This window comes from Lottia gigantea (genome assembly GCF_000327385.1).
Source record: "Lottia gigantea unplaced genomic scaffold LOTGIsca_123, whole genome shotgun sequence".
NCBI classification, from domain to species: Eukaryota; Metazoa; Mollusca; class Gastropoda; family Lottiidae; genus Lottia; species Lottia gigantea.
The window spans coordinates 566,539-586,464 of NW_008707279.1; the positions used below are offsets into that span (position 1 = coordinate 566,539).

The window sequence follows — 19,926 nt, forward strand, 5'->3', positions numbered from 1 at the left end:
AACATCAAATCTTACCTTTTCTAGCAGACATTACTTCACTACAACTTCAACAACAATCTGTCAAGTGAAAGTAAACACGTTGAAATGATGAAACCGGAAATAATGCTTGTCGCGAGAAGATTTCGCGCTGCTTACATCATTTTTCGTTTTGTGTGGTTACGAATTGTTTCAACGTAACGTACCCATTACATTTTACTAAGAATGTTGGAATCCGATTGAATGCACGCACATTAAAGTATATATCTAAGGGATAATATGAAAGAAAGAAATGCAGCATCGCCTGTAATAAGTTTGTATGTACCTTTATAGGCACAAAAGCGTGTCGGTTCAGACCATTCTTAACACTGTGTTCGTGATTTCTGCACCTTCACCTAGTTACTTTTCACCCCAATAAATTTATTGAATTAGTAACACTTCCCGCAAACTTCATTCATTTCATTTCGAAAACTTCATAAAATGCATCTTTCAAGTTGTCTTAGGCTCTTAGTTAACAGAACCCGTAAACTGCCAACAAAACTGTTGTAGCCTATGTTCGCCATTCGTTTGACCAGGCTACCTTAGTCTCAGAAACGGAATTTTTTTTTTTGCTTATCACTAGGCCTATAAAGGTTCACAGCTCAACGTCGAAATTTGAGCCTTCAAATCGATGTGTGTCCAGATATCCGCGTTAGAAAGTTAAAAAGACGATTCGTCTTTTCTTCAGACTCTGCCATAAATAGAAATAGAAAGTGAAATTCCTAGCTTGGAGTATTTTTGAATATATTATGCTATTTTCGTATATTTCTTATACTTTGAAGACTAATTACATATCTATTCAGAGCCAAATAGACCTCCGAAAACGACGAAACCTATCCCTTTAAATTATCAATTACTGAGTTATACTTCAACCTGATTAACACTGATTGGTGATAATTGGTCTAATCAGTCGGCACATTCTCAATCTGGGAGTCACGGTTTGTTCGGAATTACTCGTATCTAAGTGCGCAAAAATCAGCAATTTTGTGTCAAAAAATTTCAAATAGGTAAATCGTAATTTTTATGGGATATTGCAATTTTTTATGTTTTCATGTTTATAAAATACTAGAGTCCAAATATTTTTGGTTCATGAGATATAAGGCTAAATGTCCTATTTTATACTCCAGCTATGCGCAAGTTTCTATTTGTAATATTTTCATGTAAGTTGAGATAGGACTATGTAGAAATCGCAAGGCTTGGGTCCTAAAAAGATTACCTAAATTGAACTCGACATTAGCTGAAATGATATTCTTACGATAGGGGTCTAGTTGAAGGGACAGTTTCGCCATCCGTTTGACAAATCGTACCTTAGTCTCAGAAGTTGGAAACCGGCGAAATTTTAGCCTTCAAATCCATGTGTGCCCGCGTCTTTTCTTGAAACTCTTTCATTGACCTATATAGAAAAGACACAAATAGAAACAGAAAGCGAAATTCATAGTTTGAGGTATTTTTGAAGGAATTAAGCAATTTTCGTACATTCCTAGTACTTCTGAAGACTATTTACATATTTCAAGACTCAAACCAGTCCCCTTAAAGTATGTCAAACCTAGTGATGTCTTCGGTAGTTAAAAGACTAATGGCATTATCCTTTTGACTACCGAATATATGTTTGTCCACATAGATATCCCTTTTAGGATGTATGGTTGTATTAATGAGGTACATTGTTGAAACTGTGGATTTCAATAATTTTTACAATGTATTTTTTAATAGATATTTTCGGACAATATTTAGGTGTATTATACATTAGGTTACGATTTTGTTTTTTATTAACCAATCAAATTCTTTCATTACAGTTTCCCATTCTACGCCATTTTTGGGAGCCGACAGCATGAGTATCCCTGTAATAATTGATATTGCTGTTCAAGATCAGGTATGAATCAGAACCTAACCATTTTCAACATTATCGAAAAACTAATTACTGATTTATAACACGGATTCTATGAGGAACAATTATTCTTTTGTGTGGATGTTGAAAATATGACTTGAAACATATGCCGAAACATGTGTCGATCATGCCAAATATCCACTTCCGGTTGTAAATATTGCAGTCTGTTACTGTCAAACCAAAAGATTTGTCAGCTTTTTGAGTGGTTCCTTAGACCCACTGGTTTAAATGGACAATGGATAGAATAACCCTAGGTCTAGGACCCTTTGGCTTTACTCTTGAGATCCTTCAATAGGTTGAAATTAAAAACATGATCAAATTCTAGCAAATGTCCTGACAAAATTTTCTTCATTGCACACTGCATGATAATATGTTGTCATTGTGTCAGTCTGTATTTTATAAGCCCATCGCTATCATCTGGAGAGAAGATCACAAAAGTCCTGTGCAATTAAACAAAAATCATATTCAGGCTAATCAATTGATTTTTTTTAACAGACTGCAGAGTTAAGAAGCTTTTTGAAATCATCTGGAGCAGAAATATCTGGTGAAAATGCAGAAGCTGGTTTATTGGTTGATCTGAAGAATATTATTGAAGCTAGTGACATTTGCTGGAAAGAACTGAACAATGACGGTGGTTGGTATTTCCTCTTCAAGATCCATATGTTTCATTTACTTTTAAGGACTGAGCCTTGAATTTGTCCTGGGGAGTAGTTTGTATCCGAAACGCATGTCTGTGGTGTTAAATGAGCTTTATTCACTTATCGAAGGCAAAGATTTTTCTGCTCCATGTATTATTTTTGATATTAGGTTTAATGAAAGCCTAGATATAGCCCCTTTTGAGAATTGGCAATTTCTATTTCAGAAATTGAAATGGTATTTAATGGTATTATATCATTAGTATTATTATTACCACCAAATGAAGCAGAAAGTGTTGTCACATTATTTTGTGAGAAAGTGGGCAAAGCTCCTTCAAATGACAAAAGAATCAACATACGATTAAAAATGTAAGTTCTGCTGTACACTTATACATCCTTGTATATTTTGTATATAATGAAAAGAGGGGCTATTGCTTTGAACTTTTTACTGTCAGACATACTGGGTTACCATGAAAATGATCAGCTAAACACTGGCACATGAATATCACGAAAGACCAAAATAACATAGTAGAACTTCAATCAGACTTAATTGGCAAATGAAGTTTCTTTACAATCAATTTGGAAATCGCACAAGACTTGAACAAAATTTGGAAAATGCAAGAATGATATTTTATTGGCAAGTGGAACTTTGTTGTATTTTTGAATAAAAACAATAAGTATTTGGTTTGAGGGATAGAAAGACTCCTATATGACTTCCAAAACATCTTAGAATATTTAAAGCTCCACCTGTACCCAATATGGGAGATTATGGCTCCCTTGACCCTCTGCTAATATTTCCTCTATTATTTTGTAATTCCTTGCTGGGATCCCTGTATGTAAGTGATTGAAAGCTCTATGCTTTAGGTAGCATAATGAAGAGAGTCGATTTTAAACATTTTCTTTTCTTTATTACCTTACAGGCTGTGTAATTTATTTCATGGTGTAGAGGCAGCGTCACCATTAAGATATGTTGTATATTTAAGTTTAGTCAGACTAGCAGGACAGGCTGATATGTTACACATGGCCCCTACAAATCTAGATGAGGTATTGTGAAGTTATTTCATTTAATGAAGAAAAATTAGACCAAGCGCTTTTTTTATAAGCGCTTCAGTTAGGGTCTAACAACAGCCCTCTTTAACGTTTAACGTCAAATTAACCTTTTGACCTAACTGATTGACATTTGCTTAAACCAATCAAATTTATACCCTCTTAAGCACTGGCATTTTGTGACAAGGTCTTTATCAGTTTTCTCAAGAACACTTTCTGTTGAACGAAAGGAGTATTGATACCAGTTGAGAACAAGTAGTCTAAAAAAATTTAGAGTATAGAAAGGGGTAAACAAAGGTGCATTTATCACTCGAGATATTCAGAGTACCTGTTTGAATATTATAAGATAAATGCTAGAATAAGATTGTGGTTTCCGGGAGGCATATTTTTTATAGTATGTTTCTAATTTCGACCAGCAGACAGATTTTTATTTGAAAACCCAGTTTTTCAGCCAGAATGATAGCTATCTTGTGTAAGTTGAGTCTAAGATAAAATTAATTTTTTTCAGATTAAAGTATGGATTGCTAAATGGGATATAAGTTCACAAAAGGTACAGACATTGTTAAGAACGTTACATAATGCATTAGTTCAAGCCAAGGCACAGTAAGTTTTTTTTAAGTCATATCCCCTATCCCAAAACTTGGATCTTGGGATGTCCAATCACTACAATCACTCCAAAAATATTAAATATTTGTGATACATTCTTAATTGAAATCCCTCTTTTGTATTGGTAAGTGGAACTGATTGTTAATGATTATATGTTTTGATTCCATTTATCTGTAACATTTTTAAATGAAAATCTGACTCTTAGTTTGCAAAAATAAAGGTCTTTCGGTAGAAGCGAGTTTAATAATCCTAGCAATTACTTACATTCTCCCATGTCAATATTACCATCATTATAAAGTCATGTAATAGTATTTGCATTTGAAAATAACAGTCATAGACTGGTGTTGTCATAATACTTTCTTTGATCACAGACAAACCAGATATCATTTTTTCCATCTGAAAAATGATACAACAGGCGTGAAAAACAATTATTTAGGCAACTATATATATTTTTTAAGCCAGTTTGGCTCATTTGCTAAATTTTACACCATGATTGTCCAGGACTATCAGTAATGAAGGTAGAATTAATTAAAAAGGAATTAGATATTGCAATAATACAAGTCATACAGTGTATATGGTACGATTATAATTCTTTAAAATCAACTTTTCAGAGATTCAACTAAAGTGTTAATAGAATTATTAGGAACCTATACAGAAGATAATGCATCCCAAGCTAGAGAAGATGCTCAGAAATGTATTGTGACTTGTTTAGCTGATAAAAATATGTTTTTAATGGATCATCTACTCTCATTAAAACCTGTCAAATTTTTAGAGGGAGAGTCTATACATGATGTGAGTTTGGTTTCCTTTCCTTCATACTTCTTGACTGGCTTGTTTTCTTCGATATTTTTGGAATGCTGAACTAGATGCTTTGCTTCATTTTTCTGCAGGTTGCCATGCTTTTATCCATGATCTGTCAACCTTTGACCCAATAGCATCAAAAGCTGACATAACTTAAACTCAATAGCATATAATGATGGCAAACAGTACAAAATATTTGATTGAATAGAATTTTTTTTTTATATCTGACTGATTTTAATGGTTTATTTCAGCTGTTAACAATATTTGTTTCTGGTAGATTAACACAATATCAACAATTCTATAAAAATAATACAGACTTTGTTACAACTTTCCTTGGTAAGTCTTTTATTTTACTAAAGTGAAGTAAAGCAGGGTTTCTTATAAAAAATTATGTGTATCTGAAACACTGATAGCATCAATTGGCACCACTACAATTTTCAATCAGACGTGTGTGGTTCCTGCAATTTCACAAAAACTAAGTTTTTGATAACATCACTAATTACATGAAGCATATTTTGCGATTAGTGATACACATTCCTCTATTTTGCTAACTATTGGATCATTACTCATTGCTTACATACGTGGTGCAGAAAAGTAGGACGTAAAACTCCATTCATTTGGTTTTATTACTGATATGAAAATTTTACTTCATATCCAATGGATATTGTTTTTGATGTTGTAACTAGGCATTTATATTATTGAAAAATCAGCACTTTTTTCCTGTTAGATTAACAATAAATGCTAGAATAAGATTGTGGTTTCCGGGAGGCATATTTTTTATAGTATGTTTCTAATTTCGACCAGCAGACAAACCTTATAAAACCCTCCAAAGTTTCAAAACATAATTGCCTTCATGCATCCCAATTTTGTTCTAAAAAGCTTTATACTGTTTTTGTTACTTCCAGGTTTGAAACATGAAGAAAACATACAGAAAATGCGAGTTTTAACTTTTATGCAATCCGTTGAAAATAGAAAAGAAATAGATTTTGGTACAATACAGAAAGAAATGCAAATTGATGAAGATGATGTAGAAGAATTTATTATCAATGGTAATTATTTCTATATTAGATGTTTGATTATAGATATTTAAAAGGACAGGCCATCCGTTTGAACAATTGTACCTTAAAAATCTCGTGGAGTTCACAGCTCACCGTCAAAAATGGAGCTTTCAAATTCATGTGTTTACAAAATAATCTGCTTTTGAAAGTTTAAATTACGACTCATCTTTTCTAGATACTCTGCAATTTAGAAAATACATATATAGAAAAAAGAAAGCGAAATTTCAAGTTTAAACTATATTTGAAGGGATTATACGATTTTCATTCAGTTCTCTCTGAAGACCCAAATCAATCCCCTCAAATGGTAGACCATGGCCTTAAAAAAAAGTTGTTAAAGCTAAGAATTTTGGGAAAATCAAATGAAATGTTGGTTTCACACTGTTTTAGGTCAGAAAAACTAAAAATGGCCTTTTGTTGCAAAAGAACCTTAATTTCACGTTTCAAAATTTTTTTACTTGTCGTCATTACCGATAGATATTAAGTTAATGTTATCTATTTCAGTTCTGAGAACGAAAACTGTATCAGCCTCCATAGACCAAATGCAGAAAAAAGTTTTGATAAATTGGACAACTCATCGTACATTTGGTAAACAACAGTGGCAACTATTAAGACAGAAATTAACAAGCTGGCAAACTAATTTGAATGGTGTTGAAAATAGTCTTCAATCTTTAACTACTATGTCTCAAACACCTCCATCTTAATATATTTTATTCTTTACAAATCAAACAATTATAAATATTTCAAAACAACAGTACTAGTTATTTGTCACCCATCTACCAGTGGAGATCTAGCCTTCCCAGACTATGAATTCAAAATTTGCCAACTCTATGGAGGTGTCTTTCCCCAGCCTCTCATGGAGCGTCTGAGATACTACTCCCTAGAAAATTTAAAAAAAATTGAATTGATTTTGCGCATTCTGACAAATTTGGGCCAAAAAGATAAAAATCATCTCAATTCCATGTATGCAGAAATTTCCTCAACTAGTTATATGGCAATGTTGCAGGTTTAAGGAGTTGAAACAAGAAAAGCAAAATGGCAATTTTTTTTGAAGATTGTTACCATGTGTGCTAATGAAAACAGGCAACGCCATGCAGAGTACAATGAGGGAAACTTTGCAAGGACAGCAGCTGAGATGGACACAGTTATCTATGTAGATTGCTTTTGAATTAAGAAAATTGATTGGAGAGAATTTGATAAACTTTTTTTACCCAATACACTGAGGTTGACTATCTGCAATATTTTCCTAAAAGTTTCTTAGCTTATTACTGATCTAGACCTTGGTTAGCTGTACTGCTTAATAATTCCAATATGTTATGGGCTCAATAATGATGAAGCAATTCAAATAAAAACACGAATTTGGGTTATATATACAGATGATTTTTTTTTTTTAAATAGTTTTAAATGATATTCAGATAATCTAACATGTACAATACTAGCACTCCAAATTATAATTCACATTAAAACAACAATAAAATAAGACAACATACACAATAAATAATCAATGAAAAAAAATAAGCTTTATTTGTATCAGGAACACTCTAGTTTCTATTGGCACCTTTTTTTTCCTTTTGATATCTTTGGTTCCTGTAATTCCTGAAAAACTTGGAGTAACCACAGACAAGAAATTGGACTGGTGCAATTAGAAGTGACTCTGGTAGAAAACCTCATTTGAATCTTTCTTAATAAGAAAAGGTAAATTTTCAAAGCTATTTAAGTAACACTGCTATCAATAGGAAAATCTTTCACATGGAAAAAGAAACATCTATTCCAAGTTACCAAATGAAGGATATATCTCATAAGGGTGGTGCTTGATTGGTTAGTTCTGAACAAGTTCTGTTGCAATTCTGGTCCCAATAGAAAGGTATGGAACAAGATTAAGTCACATTAAAAATTGTCCCTGACTGCATCTACTATTTATCAGAACATACTCTATTCCCAACGGTTTTATTCAATGTCTGGTTGAAAATTTGCTGATCAAGTGTCCACAGAGTCATTTTCACAAAGCAAAAAAGTTGTGTTAAAATTGTGAAATTATGAAAAATTTCACACTAGGTCTGACAAGCTTGCAACAAAAATTACAAAATCAAGAGTTAAAAATATAACAAGCAAAAACAAATAAAGACATAAATAAAACAAATCACGAATTTTCTTAACAAATAGGACATTTTTTGTTCTTTTTTTTTCTACATCTAATATAAATAGCAAATCTAATATTTACAAAAAAATATACTGATAATAAAATAATCTACTTCTACAAAATATAAATCTAGTTTTTCTCCAGCCTGAGAAAAATTTCAATAGCCACAAATTGTTAATATTAACCACAGATTGATCAAGATGTGGGCACACGAGCGGTCTTGGTCGGAGTTTTTTGTCGCTGATTAGAGTCTTCAGTAAAATCTCACGTGTTCCTGTGACAAGCAGGATTTATAATGTCAAACAAGTTTGATAATTATCTCTGCTAGTTTTATCGTCTGCAAAACAAACCGTCATCCAATCAGATTCATTTTCCTTTCCAGTGCATGCTCCGCACGTGATTATCGACAAGGTGGAAACATCCGACTGGAGATTTTTGTCTCCTCGTGTGCTAATGTCAGTCAACAAAACTCTTGACAAGACTGTAGTCAGCAACAAAAAATCTCAGACCAAGACTGCTCGTGTGCTTGCACCTTAAGTTAAGATCTCTAAAAATTGAGAATTGAAGGTGAAATAGGAGACATAAGCTTATGTTGATTAACTGATTAAAATATACAAAAATAATTAAGGTATAATTTCATGAACGTTATTATAAGGTGAGAAGTTTTTATAAATTAGGTATTATAAAATAAGTTTGAAACTAATTAAAATATACAAAGATAATAATCAGTATATTATACAACTGGTAATCACAGTATACAATTAATTATTATTATACACAAATCATATTCTTTCAACTCATCAATATACAATTATTGTCTGAGCAAAACTAAAGGTTTTTTGTACTTTTTCTATTTTTTTTAAGAGATTGGAATATCAGCCTCAAATTAGTACTGTCGAAAAGTCTTGGAATGTCTTAAGTTTATATTGAAAAGAAACACATTTCCCTCCTAGAAATTTCAACCAAAAAGTCTATAAACATTTTGGCTGAAATTTTCCTCTGTTAAAACAGAATTCAAAGACAAAATCAATGCAAACACATTCTACTATTAAGAGGCTGCTATTCCAATTCTCATAAAAATAATGGGAAAATTTAAAAAACCTTTTACTTTGGTCAGACAATAGTTATAAATGATGTCTGGAGAAATCTCTCTTTTATTGTGTCCTTTAGATTTTTCCAATATCTTCTTAACTAACTACTAAAGATATCCCAAGTTTCAAATAACAGGGAATGGAAGACAATCCTTTATCCCATTGTTATTTTAGTATTTTTAAGCCCTATATCCATGCATTATCTATCAGAATAGAGCATGTTAAATTCACCAAATAATTTGATTTGATTAGCAGATGGTCATAATTAAATATAATTTTTGCTTATCATAGCAAAAAGATCGCTGATTGGTTTTGCAAAATGGATACAAGAAATTGAATCCTACAACACTAAAGTTCTAGGTTTCAAAGAAGTTAAATAATATTTAGCTAATTCTGTCATTTCTGTTTGATCTTTCGTTTTACCACAGGCTACCTTCTCATAATTCAAATCCAGCTAAAAATAAAATAAAGTATATAAACTGAAACATAGATATACTTTTGACATTTGCAAAATTTTCTGTTTTTATTTCTGCCGATATCTTTATTCCAAAATGAATGCATAACTAAGAAATTACAGTAGTTTACAGGATTGTAATAGTGTCCATGAATGTGTGCAAGCATTTTGAGATACTGCATCAAGAATCTTATTGTATATTTTGAATCTTGAATTTTGTTTAACCCTGATGTCTAGTCAAGCGGATGGGACAATAAACCGAGATCCCTTGTCCTACAAGCTGAGCACATTCAAAATCCCTAGACAGTTGGAAATTGAAATAGAGTAAGCTTATGCTGCTGTCCTGGCAAATTTCCCTCATTGCACACTGTTTAGCGTTGCCTGTTTTCATTAGCCTATTAGGTGCAGAAGAGTAGGACGTAAAACTCTATTCATTTGATTTTTTGATATTGCCCTCAAATAATATGAAAAGAATTCAAATTACCTTTGAAGAGAGTTTTGGTGGTGTTTCACTGAACATAATTCTCTTACTTGATCTTCTTTCATTCTATTAATAAAAAAAACACAAGAAAATGTAAATAATTACCAAAACATTAACAAAATCCTGGGTAATTTTATATAACATATTTCCAGTTAAAAGTGAGAAAATATCAGGGTTTCCAAATCGTCAGCAACCAGTTAAACTTAGTCTGACTGCATTCTGATCATGATATTTTTAACAGCTAGCAGACATCAAAATCTATAAGGATCTTTCGTGTACCTACTTAATGTACCACACATGGAGTCAAGTCCTACCTTTTTTATTTTGGGTTGAGAAAAGATATCATCTATAACTTCTTCAGGCAAGGTATCTTTAATTATAGATGGTGGTGAAAACACCAAACTTGTATCACCTACTAATGATTTACTCTGTAAAATATATACCGTACATGAACTTTTAGATTATTCAAAATGGAATGAAATGGAGCACCTGATCCAGCTGATGGCAATGACATGCAGTGTGCAATGTGGAAACTATTGCAGGGACAGGTGCAATAACCTAAATTATTTGATTTTCAATAGCAGAGAGATCTTTATTTACAAGTCTGCACTATCTTAAAATTACAATTCGCACTTATATCTTTGTTGCAGGAACATCAAAGTAATTTGAAATATTATGAAAGTAATAAGATACCTACCGGTGTTTCTGGTGATAATAATGAAACTTCAGGTTGAGTTCTATTTATTGACTGATTAGACCATTTCTCATCTAATGATTGTCTTACTCTCTTTCTACTTCCAGTTTGCTATATATAGAAGTATAAATTAGTTTCAAATATAATAAAACAAACACAAAAAAACTGTTTTGTCCAACGGAATGGAAGAATTGTATGATATTTGTGCAAATCACAGCGCAAAATTATTTATTTATTATAAAATGGCTGGTTTTGAATACAGTGAGGCAACATTTGGTAAATCAAGTCCAATAGTAGCAGTATTCAAAACCAACCATTTTATCATCACGATATTAAGCGCTGTGATTTGCACAAATATCATACAACTCTTCCATTCCATAAAAACTAAGCAATTTATGGCATAGTAAAGAGTTTTGTAAGATGTAGTAATGGTAATTAATGTGAATGAGTCAACAAGGGGAGATAATATACTATTAATTGTGGTCTGGTGGTAGGTTGGTTACGTATTCCCTTGTGGAAGCTGTGTCATTTTCGGTTAACTCTTTTAGGAATTGCAGGATCCAGACATCGGACGAAGAATTAGAATGTCCCAAATACAAGTCAAAAGTATCCCTGATACCCATAAAAAGATTAGAAAACCTCTTTACAATCCCTTTAAGCCTACCTGTTTTAAGTGTCTTCGTTTATGTGTTTTGCCTGATTTAGGTGTAATCACTGATAGATCAGCTTCATATCCTGTATCACCACACGTATCATTCTGTATAACTTTATCTATATCTTCTGCTAACTGATTAGGACTCTACAATATATAACATATCTTATTGTCCATATTCAAATAGCCTTCTTTAATAGTTTTTACATAACATTCACAGATCCGCGAGAATGACTGACAGCTGAATATTGACCTCTTTAAATCAGCCATCATGTTTTATCCAACGGGGGTAAAATGAAATTTAATGATGTGTGTGTATCTTACAAAATAGTATTGAAGTGTGCATGGGATACTTACAATGCAGACGACAGATATTCAGAAAGATTGGAAGAAGGTACTTACCCATTTACTGAGTTTACCAGCTCGTCTGACTACTTCTGCCATAGCATTTTTAAATGGTGTTGGTGTACGAGGTGACATCTCTAACATAGATCTCTTTACTATTGGTGTATTTAATTTACTATTGTTACTGTCAAACAAAAATATCAAATAATAAGTAACTCAGAATTGTGGTAAACAGAAGCAGAGGACAAAGCAAAGCTAAATTCTGGCTTTGTGCATTATGGTGCGGCCACAGGAGGGGACAAACAATCTTAAGTCGGTCATTTTCCACTATGTCGATAATTGGATCATGATATTGAAAATCTGATTGGATAATGACGGATTGTCTTGCAGACGATAAAACTATCAGAGACAATTATCAAACTTGTTTGATATTATAAATCCTGTCGGAGACGCGATAATCTTGTCTTGGAAGCACGGGAACACGAAAGATTTTACTCAAGACTCTAATCAGCGACAAAAATTTCCGACCAAGACCGCATGTGTTCCCGCACTTTTAGTCAGCATCAGGAAGTAAATCTCAATGCAAATGAAAGTATCCTGGACCAATTTCAAATGTGGAAATGTTTAATCTCTGAGTCCTGATGGACAATACCATACTAAACTACGTATGGTCTGTAAAATGAAAATAACACACTTGAGCATAGTTCAAAGCCAGTTTGAATCTCTACCTCGACTTAATAAGTCAATTTCTTTTTTTAAAAACTACAATATTAGGTTAATCTACCTGATATCTAGTTTAACAGCAGGAGTAGATAAACTATCTACACCAGAACTTGAACTATTATTTCTATTAACTGGTGTTGATGTTACTTTACCAGAGAATGGTAAACACATATCTGGACTGTTTAAAAACTGAAATGTAACAAAAAACTCATATTAGCTAGTAGTTTTACAATATTAATGGCTGATCCAAAGTAAGTATCATCACTTTGAGGAATTTAGCTTAAAGGTATACTATCTCTTAGGATGATCAAAAAGTTGAAATTTAACACTTGGTTAAAATGAGTTTTTTATCACCTTGTGTCATAACCAAAAATAAAATCCCTCTATAATCCAATAAGTCTATATACAAATAATTAATAATTCTTTAGTAATTTTGAAACATGCTTAGAAGCCTTATAATATTTAGTTTAATAGAGATTCTATTCTTCAGTCATGGTTTCTGGTTTCCAACTGATAAATATATACACCTGTGGACCAAGTTTGAGAAATTAAATTTTATGTTCATCCTAAGAGGTAGTAAACTTTTAAAGAGTCTTTCAGGCCATTTTGAGAAGATCTAGCACACAGCAGTTAATTGTCCCACCTACTGCCTTGATGTTTTTTCCATGTTAGTTGCCTTGACCTGCATCAGTGAAAGTAGGAAACAGGTTGAAAAATCTGAACCTATACCAACATTCAATCTTAGATGCCTAGGTAAGCGAGCAAGAATCTAACTACCAGATAGCCTCGAAATGCAGAATCACAAAATAAGTTGAAACAAAGTTTAGCTAGACGTTTAAAGATTATTTTATAGAGACATACCTGTGAAGGAGAGAATGGTAGGTTTTTAATAGGTGTCGTGTTAGGTGTTAGGTTATCATAATGTGTAGAATCATCAAGATCATCATGAGGAGCTTCGTTCTCTATATTAATCTCATTATCTATCTTCTCTCCTTTTACTAACATTATAGACTCACTTCTACATGATGAGTGTCTCTGAAATGACCACACATATATGAATATAAAATCCACTGCATCATAACAATGTGATGGGTGTGACTAGACAGGTAGGGAATACACAATTAACAAAGGTGGTTGTCCTTAGAAATGTATGAGTTTCTCATCCTTTAAGAGGTGTAATTGAGTTAGTCAACTCAGCATTCCCTTCAAAGTTCACACATGAGACAGCCCTGCCTGGTTTGTGTGATGTGATGATTTGGTTTGTCAACTTGGCATACCAATAAAGAAAACAAATGGATTGATGACACCGTTTAAGAGTGACTAAAGTATTTCATTCTACGAGATTTGTTCGTCGTTGACTTCATCAGGTGAAATGATTTGGAAAACATTTTTTTTAAGATACTTAGACCTTAGACAATTTTGAGTTCCAAGTACGATGACTCAAATGTTATCAACTCTTGTGTTTTTAAGTCTATATATAAAGAATCTCACCTTTTTCCTGTGACTTTTTCTCAGTATAGCTGGTGGTGATTTAAGTCTGGATGCTACAGGTGATAAAATAGGTATTAGAGTACCTGGACTCTTTAACTTGCCTACAGCATGGCCATCAAATCTTATACCTGAAATATTTACAATAATAAAATTTTTGTGATTATCAATCTTCGTACAAAAACAAGGATAACATGCATAATGAAATCTTTACTAAATTTTACTGAATTTTAAACCTAACTCACATTTTTTCATCCAATCAGCATCGGATAAATTTTCTATTAAGTTAAAATTTATTGCATTAAGAATTTCTCAAACATGTGACATTTGACTGACAGTTAGTTAGATCAGATTGTAGGGGTGGAGGGAGCGAAACGACATGCTTTATACATATAACTAACAAATTAAATAAGTAAACACCATGCTTTACCTGTAGTGCCTTTCTCATTTAATCTAGTAAATTTTATAGGTGTAACACCAGTAGCTGATTTGGTACCACTTATTAAATCTAATGATGAAATACCATTAAAACCATTATCATCTACATCATTGTTATCAATGACAGGTATAGTTACTAATGACCTAAAATAAACATTTTCAGTCATATAAACTTCTAATTGATGCTGTGTACTAATAATTTCAAACACTAGTGGGTCGCTCTACTGGCCACATATTTAAAGGGATTGTTTAGAGGTTTTCTACATTTTTTTAAGTGCATCGAGGACAATGATAGCATCAATTTTAGCCATTCCGAATTTCAATCAGACATCTGTGGTTCTAAGTTTTCTACTCAAATTGAAAATTGTAAAGGTGCAAATTGATGCTACTAGTGTCCCTGATACACATAAAAAATTTAGAAAACCTCTTTACAATCCCTTTAAGTGATCTCAACCCGTGAAGCTGATGTTGCCATTAAGTGACATTAACATTGAGGTTATATGTTATATCTTATTCACACTCAGTGTTATGTTCAGAATTGGACCAAGATGTACAGAAGTAAGCTTATCTTGGCATGACTATCAATGATACAGTTTTGGTACCAATGATAACGTAACAAATTGACCATTAATCTAAATAGATAACTTCTGCATTTAATTTTCAGCATTGCAGCTGTCTCATGACTTACTTGAGTGGTGCAGATAAATTAGAAGTATTTGTAAAAGGGATTTGAATTCCAACCTCTCCATTTCCTACAAAAAAAAATATGCAAAAATTACAAAATGCATGACATCCTTTCCTGGTTAAAAGTAGTGAAAACTGTCAATTTGTCGAAAAATTGCTGTCATCTAGTGTTTCTTAAAAATAAAACTGTCTTGGTTGCACATTCTGGTTTCTATTTGCATCATGCAAGCAAAAGCTGCAAATAATGCCATAGCAAGAATCACAGATGTCCGACTAAAAATTTGATTTGTTCAAATCGACGCAATAAGTGACCCTGATACACATAAAGATTTAAACCCCTTCAAGTAAATAAACTGATAACTCACCATCGTCAAAGGAAGGAAATAGCTGTACAGGTGCTATACTTTGTACCCACGTATTATTCTGAGAACTAGGTGTATATGGGTGATTATAAATTGTCTGTTGAGGTGTCACCCTTTCTCTTGCTTCTTCAAGTTCACATTTTCTTTTCATGGTGGAATTCCAGTGGTTTTTGATAGCATTATCTGTTCGACCAGGTAAATATTTAGCTATCTCTGCCCACCTATTACCAAATGTTTTATGTAAATGGTATATAAGGTTGTCCTCTTGTTCAGTCCAAGCTGTTTTCTTAATGTCAGGATTTAAATGATTGTGCCACCTGCAAGGAAAATAGAAGAATTCTTTAAATTTGACCATATCAAATTCCATGACAAAATTTTGAAACATAAATTGTCAAAAAATCCTTGACAAGTAAAAAACAAAGTTTTAGAAAAGACTTCAGTAAACTTAACCCTTTGAACCCTGAGTGTAAATGAAATTATAACGTCATATACCATGAACTAATAAAAGTAAAAGCGTATGACGTTAACGTTGTATGACGTCAGCTGGTATAACGGCTGATTGGGTATATATTGCGTTAGTTGAAAGGGGTAAGCGTCTAGTTGAATTAAAAGCTCATTACTAGGCAACCAGTGCACCAAGATTGAAAATGTACTGCTATTCCACATTTGGTTTTTTTTCCAAATATGTAAGAGGGAAACATTTGTTAATGCAGTTTATTTGCAATTCTATCTCTTACCAAGAGATGTCTTATCTATGAACTCAACACATTGACTGTATTTAATGATTTGATTAAAATGATATAAGCTTACCTTTCACGACACTGTTTTCCAGTACGTCCACGTAAATGTTTAGATATCAGTGTCCACCTTTTAGGACCATAAGTTACAACTAACTCTACTACTTTATCGTCCTCCTGGAATCACAATAAAAACATTGACATTGAGCACTTGTTTTATAGTTATTTACAATAATGACATAAATGAACAATTTTGATATGCTCAAATCTGATGTTTGGCTCATTTTCTTGTAGGCAATTTTGGGAAGGTCATCAAACAATGAGTTTTTGTAGAAATGCAGAATTTGAATGGTGCAAATCGTTGCTATCAGTGTTAGTAAGCAAAATTTAGAAAAGCTCTTTAAAATCCTTTAACTTAAGGTAGGCTACCTCAGGAAAACATGCATAAAATAAAACAGTAAAATGCAAATATCACAATTAAGAGTTAACAAGTTCAAAAATAAAATATTTCGTGAGTTCTGAAATTTGGTTTTAAAGTTATGCTCCTGTCTTATTTAAATTTACAAAATTGTTTACCTCTTTTGTCCAAGGACCTTTAATTAAATCTGGATTCAAAGCTTTAAGCCAACGATGTTGACATTGAATATCTGATCTATCACCAAATAAACTAGCAACTTGTCTCCAATCAACAGATCCAGAATATGATTCTACAATCCCTTTTAATTTCTCATCCTACAAATAAATTATCATACAATTAAGTCCAAAGGCACAAGCTAAATATTAAGCTTGCTGAAAAACAAGGGGAAACAATTGCAAGAAAATTCAGTAATAAGAGTGTACTCCTATGTAAAGCCCTGGCCAAGGTAACTAATAAAGAGATCTTCTAGGGTTTGAAAACTGTCAAGCATGAGCCAATTATGTCTGACACAGTAGGCATTAAGTCTGACACTTTAGACCACTCTATCACACCTTTAACACAGTCAAACAAAACAATGGGCTATTTCAATGTAAATACAGTAGACTAAAATATTGTAGGATTAGTGTTGTTTCAAAAGATATTTGGCACCTTTGGCTTTGATCTACCATCTTTATTATGTACAACATAATTTATCAAACTAAAGTCTTGACTTCTTGACTTCATAAATAAGAATATTTAAGTTTCCATTACAAATAAGTACCAAAAGGTCTGGTACAGGCTAAGCTTACAATCTATGATTTCTGGCATTGAATTGGTTATTACACAAACCAGACTTTAAATCTTGTAGCCTTCAAGAATGCATTAAAATATTTACCTCTTCTTTTGACCAACGGCCACGATTGTAACTGGTTTTTAACTGAAGATGAGACTGATTATAATCATGGTCTATTTGTCGACTATCATCTGATTCGTCCTCACTACAAGATGACTGAGAACTTTCGATTCTGAAAAGATGAAAATAATCTTATGTTAGCTGTTAATGTTAATGTTAATCAAGGCCTATGCATATGGAAATAGCCTGTCATTCTCTCCTCATCAAATCATAAGCTTTACTCCTTCATTTCAGGTACAACCATTCCTAAAATGGGTCTGCCATTCCATCTACAGTTTTGCACCAATGCAAAAAAACAGACAGGGTCCAGTTGGACTAGCAAACCTCAAAAATTGGTGCTGACATTATGTTGACAAGAACTTGACCAAATTTCACCTTTTTCTATCTCTTATATAAAATGTATAGCTGATCATTATGTTATGATCATATAAGCTTGACAGTCTGCACTACATCAAGAATACATAAACTTTAAAATTAAAAGACTTCATTTATTTGAAAATCAGCTGAGAAATGCATTCTTGCTCTATAAATAGACATGATTACGGCATTGAAACGTCATCGTTGCATGACATCATGGATTCCACAATTCACGCTCATTTCTGCGCCATTATCTCATGAAAACCAGCACTGCATCAGTAAAGAAGCAGAACCAATTTTCATACACGAGTTCAAATCAAGTATTGATTATACCAACAATTTCGTGAGAGACTTTTTAACACCAAAGAACTGTGCCTATTCAGCCATTGTCACGGTTCACTAACGACAGTCCGTCTGCTGTCATTTGACCTGACCTTTCCAAACACCTACCCCAGTCCCACTTCCCAGCCAAATATAGCAGATTCATTCATCCGTAAAATCCAGCTAAAGGACAATCCAAATCATATTTAATCCTAACTCATTTTTTCAAAGATTAAAGACGTACACATACTTTTTTTCAAAATGATAAGCTAGGTGCAAACTTCATTGAATAACGGAACGGGGAAATATTTATTTATGATATGACACATCAGCTTGCAAAATAAAATGGGCGGCTTTGTTCACTTGCCACTTCATTTCTTTATTTACTCACCCCTCAATATGTAAAAGGGCTGCTTCGTCATCCATCTAATTTCACCTTGGCATCCATAACCATTAGAAAAATAAAAAGTTGATAAATATTCAATATAAACAGTAAAATTTTATAAAATAAACACCAAAACACGTTTCGGATTAAAAAATGGCGTATCTGAAATGCGCGCTCCAGATAATGAGATGGGAAATACTGCAATTTGATTGGTCCAGAAGGGAAAACGTCATGTCTATTTTTAGAATGACAACAATGTCGGGCCATGTGGACAGCTGTTGTCTCAGTAGATAAATCTGACAGCTCAGTTTACATTTTCAAGGTTAACAATAGAATTTTCGACCCACACCGGAGACACGAAAAGGGGACGAAAACAAGTGGTAGCATTGATATTATCTCACTTAAGAAAGCGTAACATTGTAATAAAATGTTCTGTTTCGAAAATTGCAAAAAATGCGGAGCTTCTTGGCTGCTATTTCTGTGGTGTGGTTTCCCAAGTATTGCGGGACACACTATGACATTTACTTGAGTTTCCAATTACGAATATGATCGGAAAAACTGATCTTTGAGGCTTCTCTAGGTATTTCTATTTCCAGAAATCAAGAGAACATGAATAATCAGGTTTTAAGAAAATTTTTATTTATACGCGCGTTTAGGTAACTAAAAGTGAAAAAACCTAGTCATAATTTAGCAACATTTTTCAATTATTTATAACTGTTGCAGTCGATAAGTTTTCGGAGCATTTCGGATAGATGGCTATCGAGATTGATAAACTACAGTAGACCGAAACCTTTGCCCCCATTCCTACCGCTATTCCCCCGGTTCCCAACCTGGGGTGTTTTCACCCCGGGGTTGTGGGACTAGGGTATCAGGTTGTGGCCAACTGATGTAGGAGAGAGCACCTCACATCAACACATGCTGAAAATTTGGATGAAACACATTTCTGGCTGTGAGAAAGGTCCTGCAGGTGATTTCTCCAGGGGTGTGAAGGCTACAAAAGGCTGGGAACCACTGCTCTATTCCAGCCTCTGATAGCTATTTTGAAGGCTGTCAGTTGGTGTCAGTCGATAACCGTTAAAAAAACCGTCAGAGGCTGGAATAGAGGTAGATGTTTCGGAATAAACGAAACATTTGCATCAAAATATAGTGTCTCAAAACTAAGTGTTGTCTGTCGCCTATCGTATAAAAAAGCGTTACCTCCCTTCATCATAAATTTTACA

General features: G+C 33.1%; 2 protein-coding genes across 2 annotated transcripts; one reads left to right on the forward strand and one right to left on the reverse strand.

Moving 5' to 3' along the window:
• Positions 1-1,843: 1,843 nt before the first annotated feature.
• On the forward strand, positions 1,844-6,748 carry LOTGIDRAFT_138250 (hypothetical protein; the record flags this gene model as incomplete). The annotated part of the gene is made up of 9 exons (XM_009048521.1): positions 1,844-1,885; positions 2,396-2,531; positions 2,763-2,904; positions 3,456-3,579; positions 4,091-4,185; positions 4,800-4,980; positions 5,241-5,325; positions 5,895-6,038; positions 6,549-6,748. The coding sequence occupies 9 exons, from the start codon at positions 1,844-1,846 to the stop codon at positions 6,746-6,748; spliced, it is 1,149 nt and encodes a 382-aa protein (XP_009046769.1).
• Positions 6,749-15,735: 8,987 nt separating this feature from the next.
• On the reverse strand, positions 15,736-17,065 carry LOTGIDRAFT_88057 (hypothetical protein; the record flags this gene model as incomplete). The annotated part of the gene is made up of 3 exons (XM_009048522.1): positions 15,736-15,913; positions 16,407-16,510; positions 16,910-17,065. Coding segments are annotated over 3 exons (438 nt in total), but the record flags the coding sequence as incomplete, so codon positions are not given.
• Positions 17,066-19,926: the final 2,861 nt, after the last annotated feature.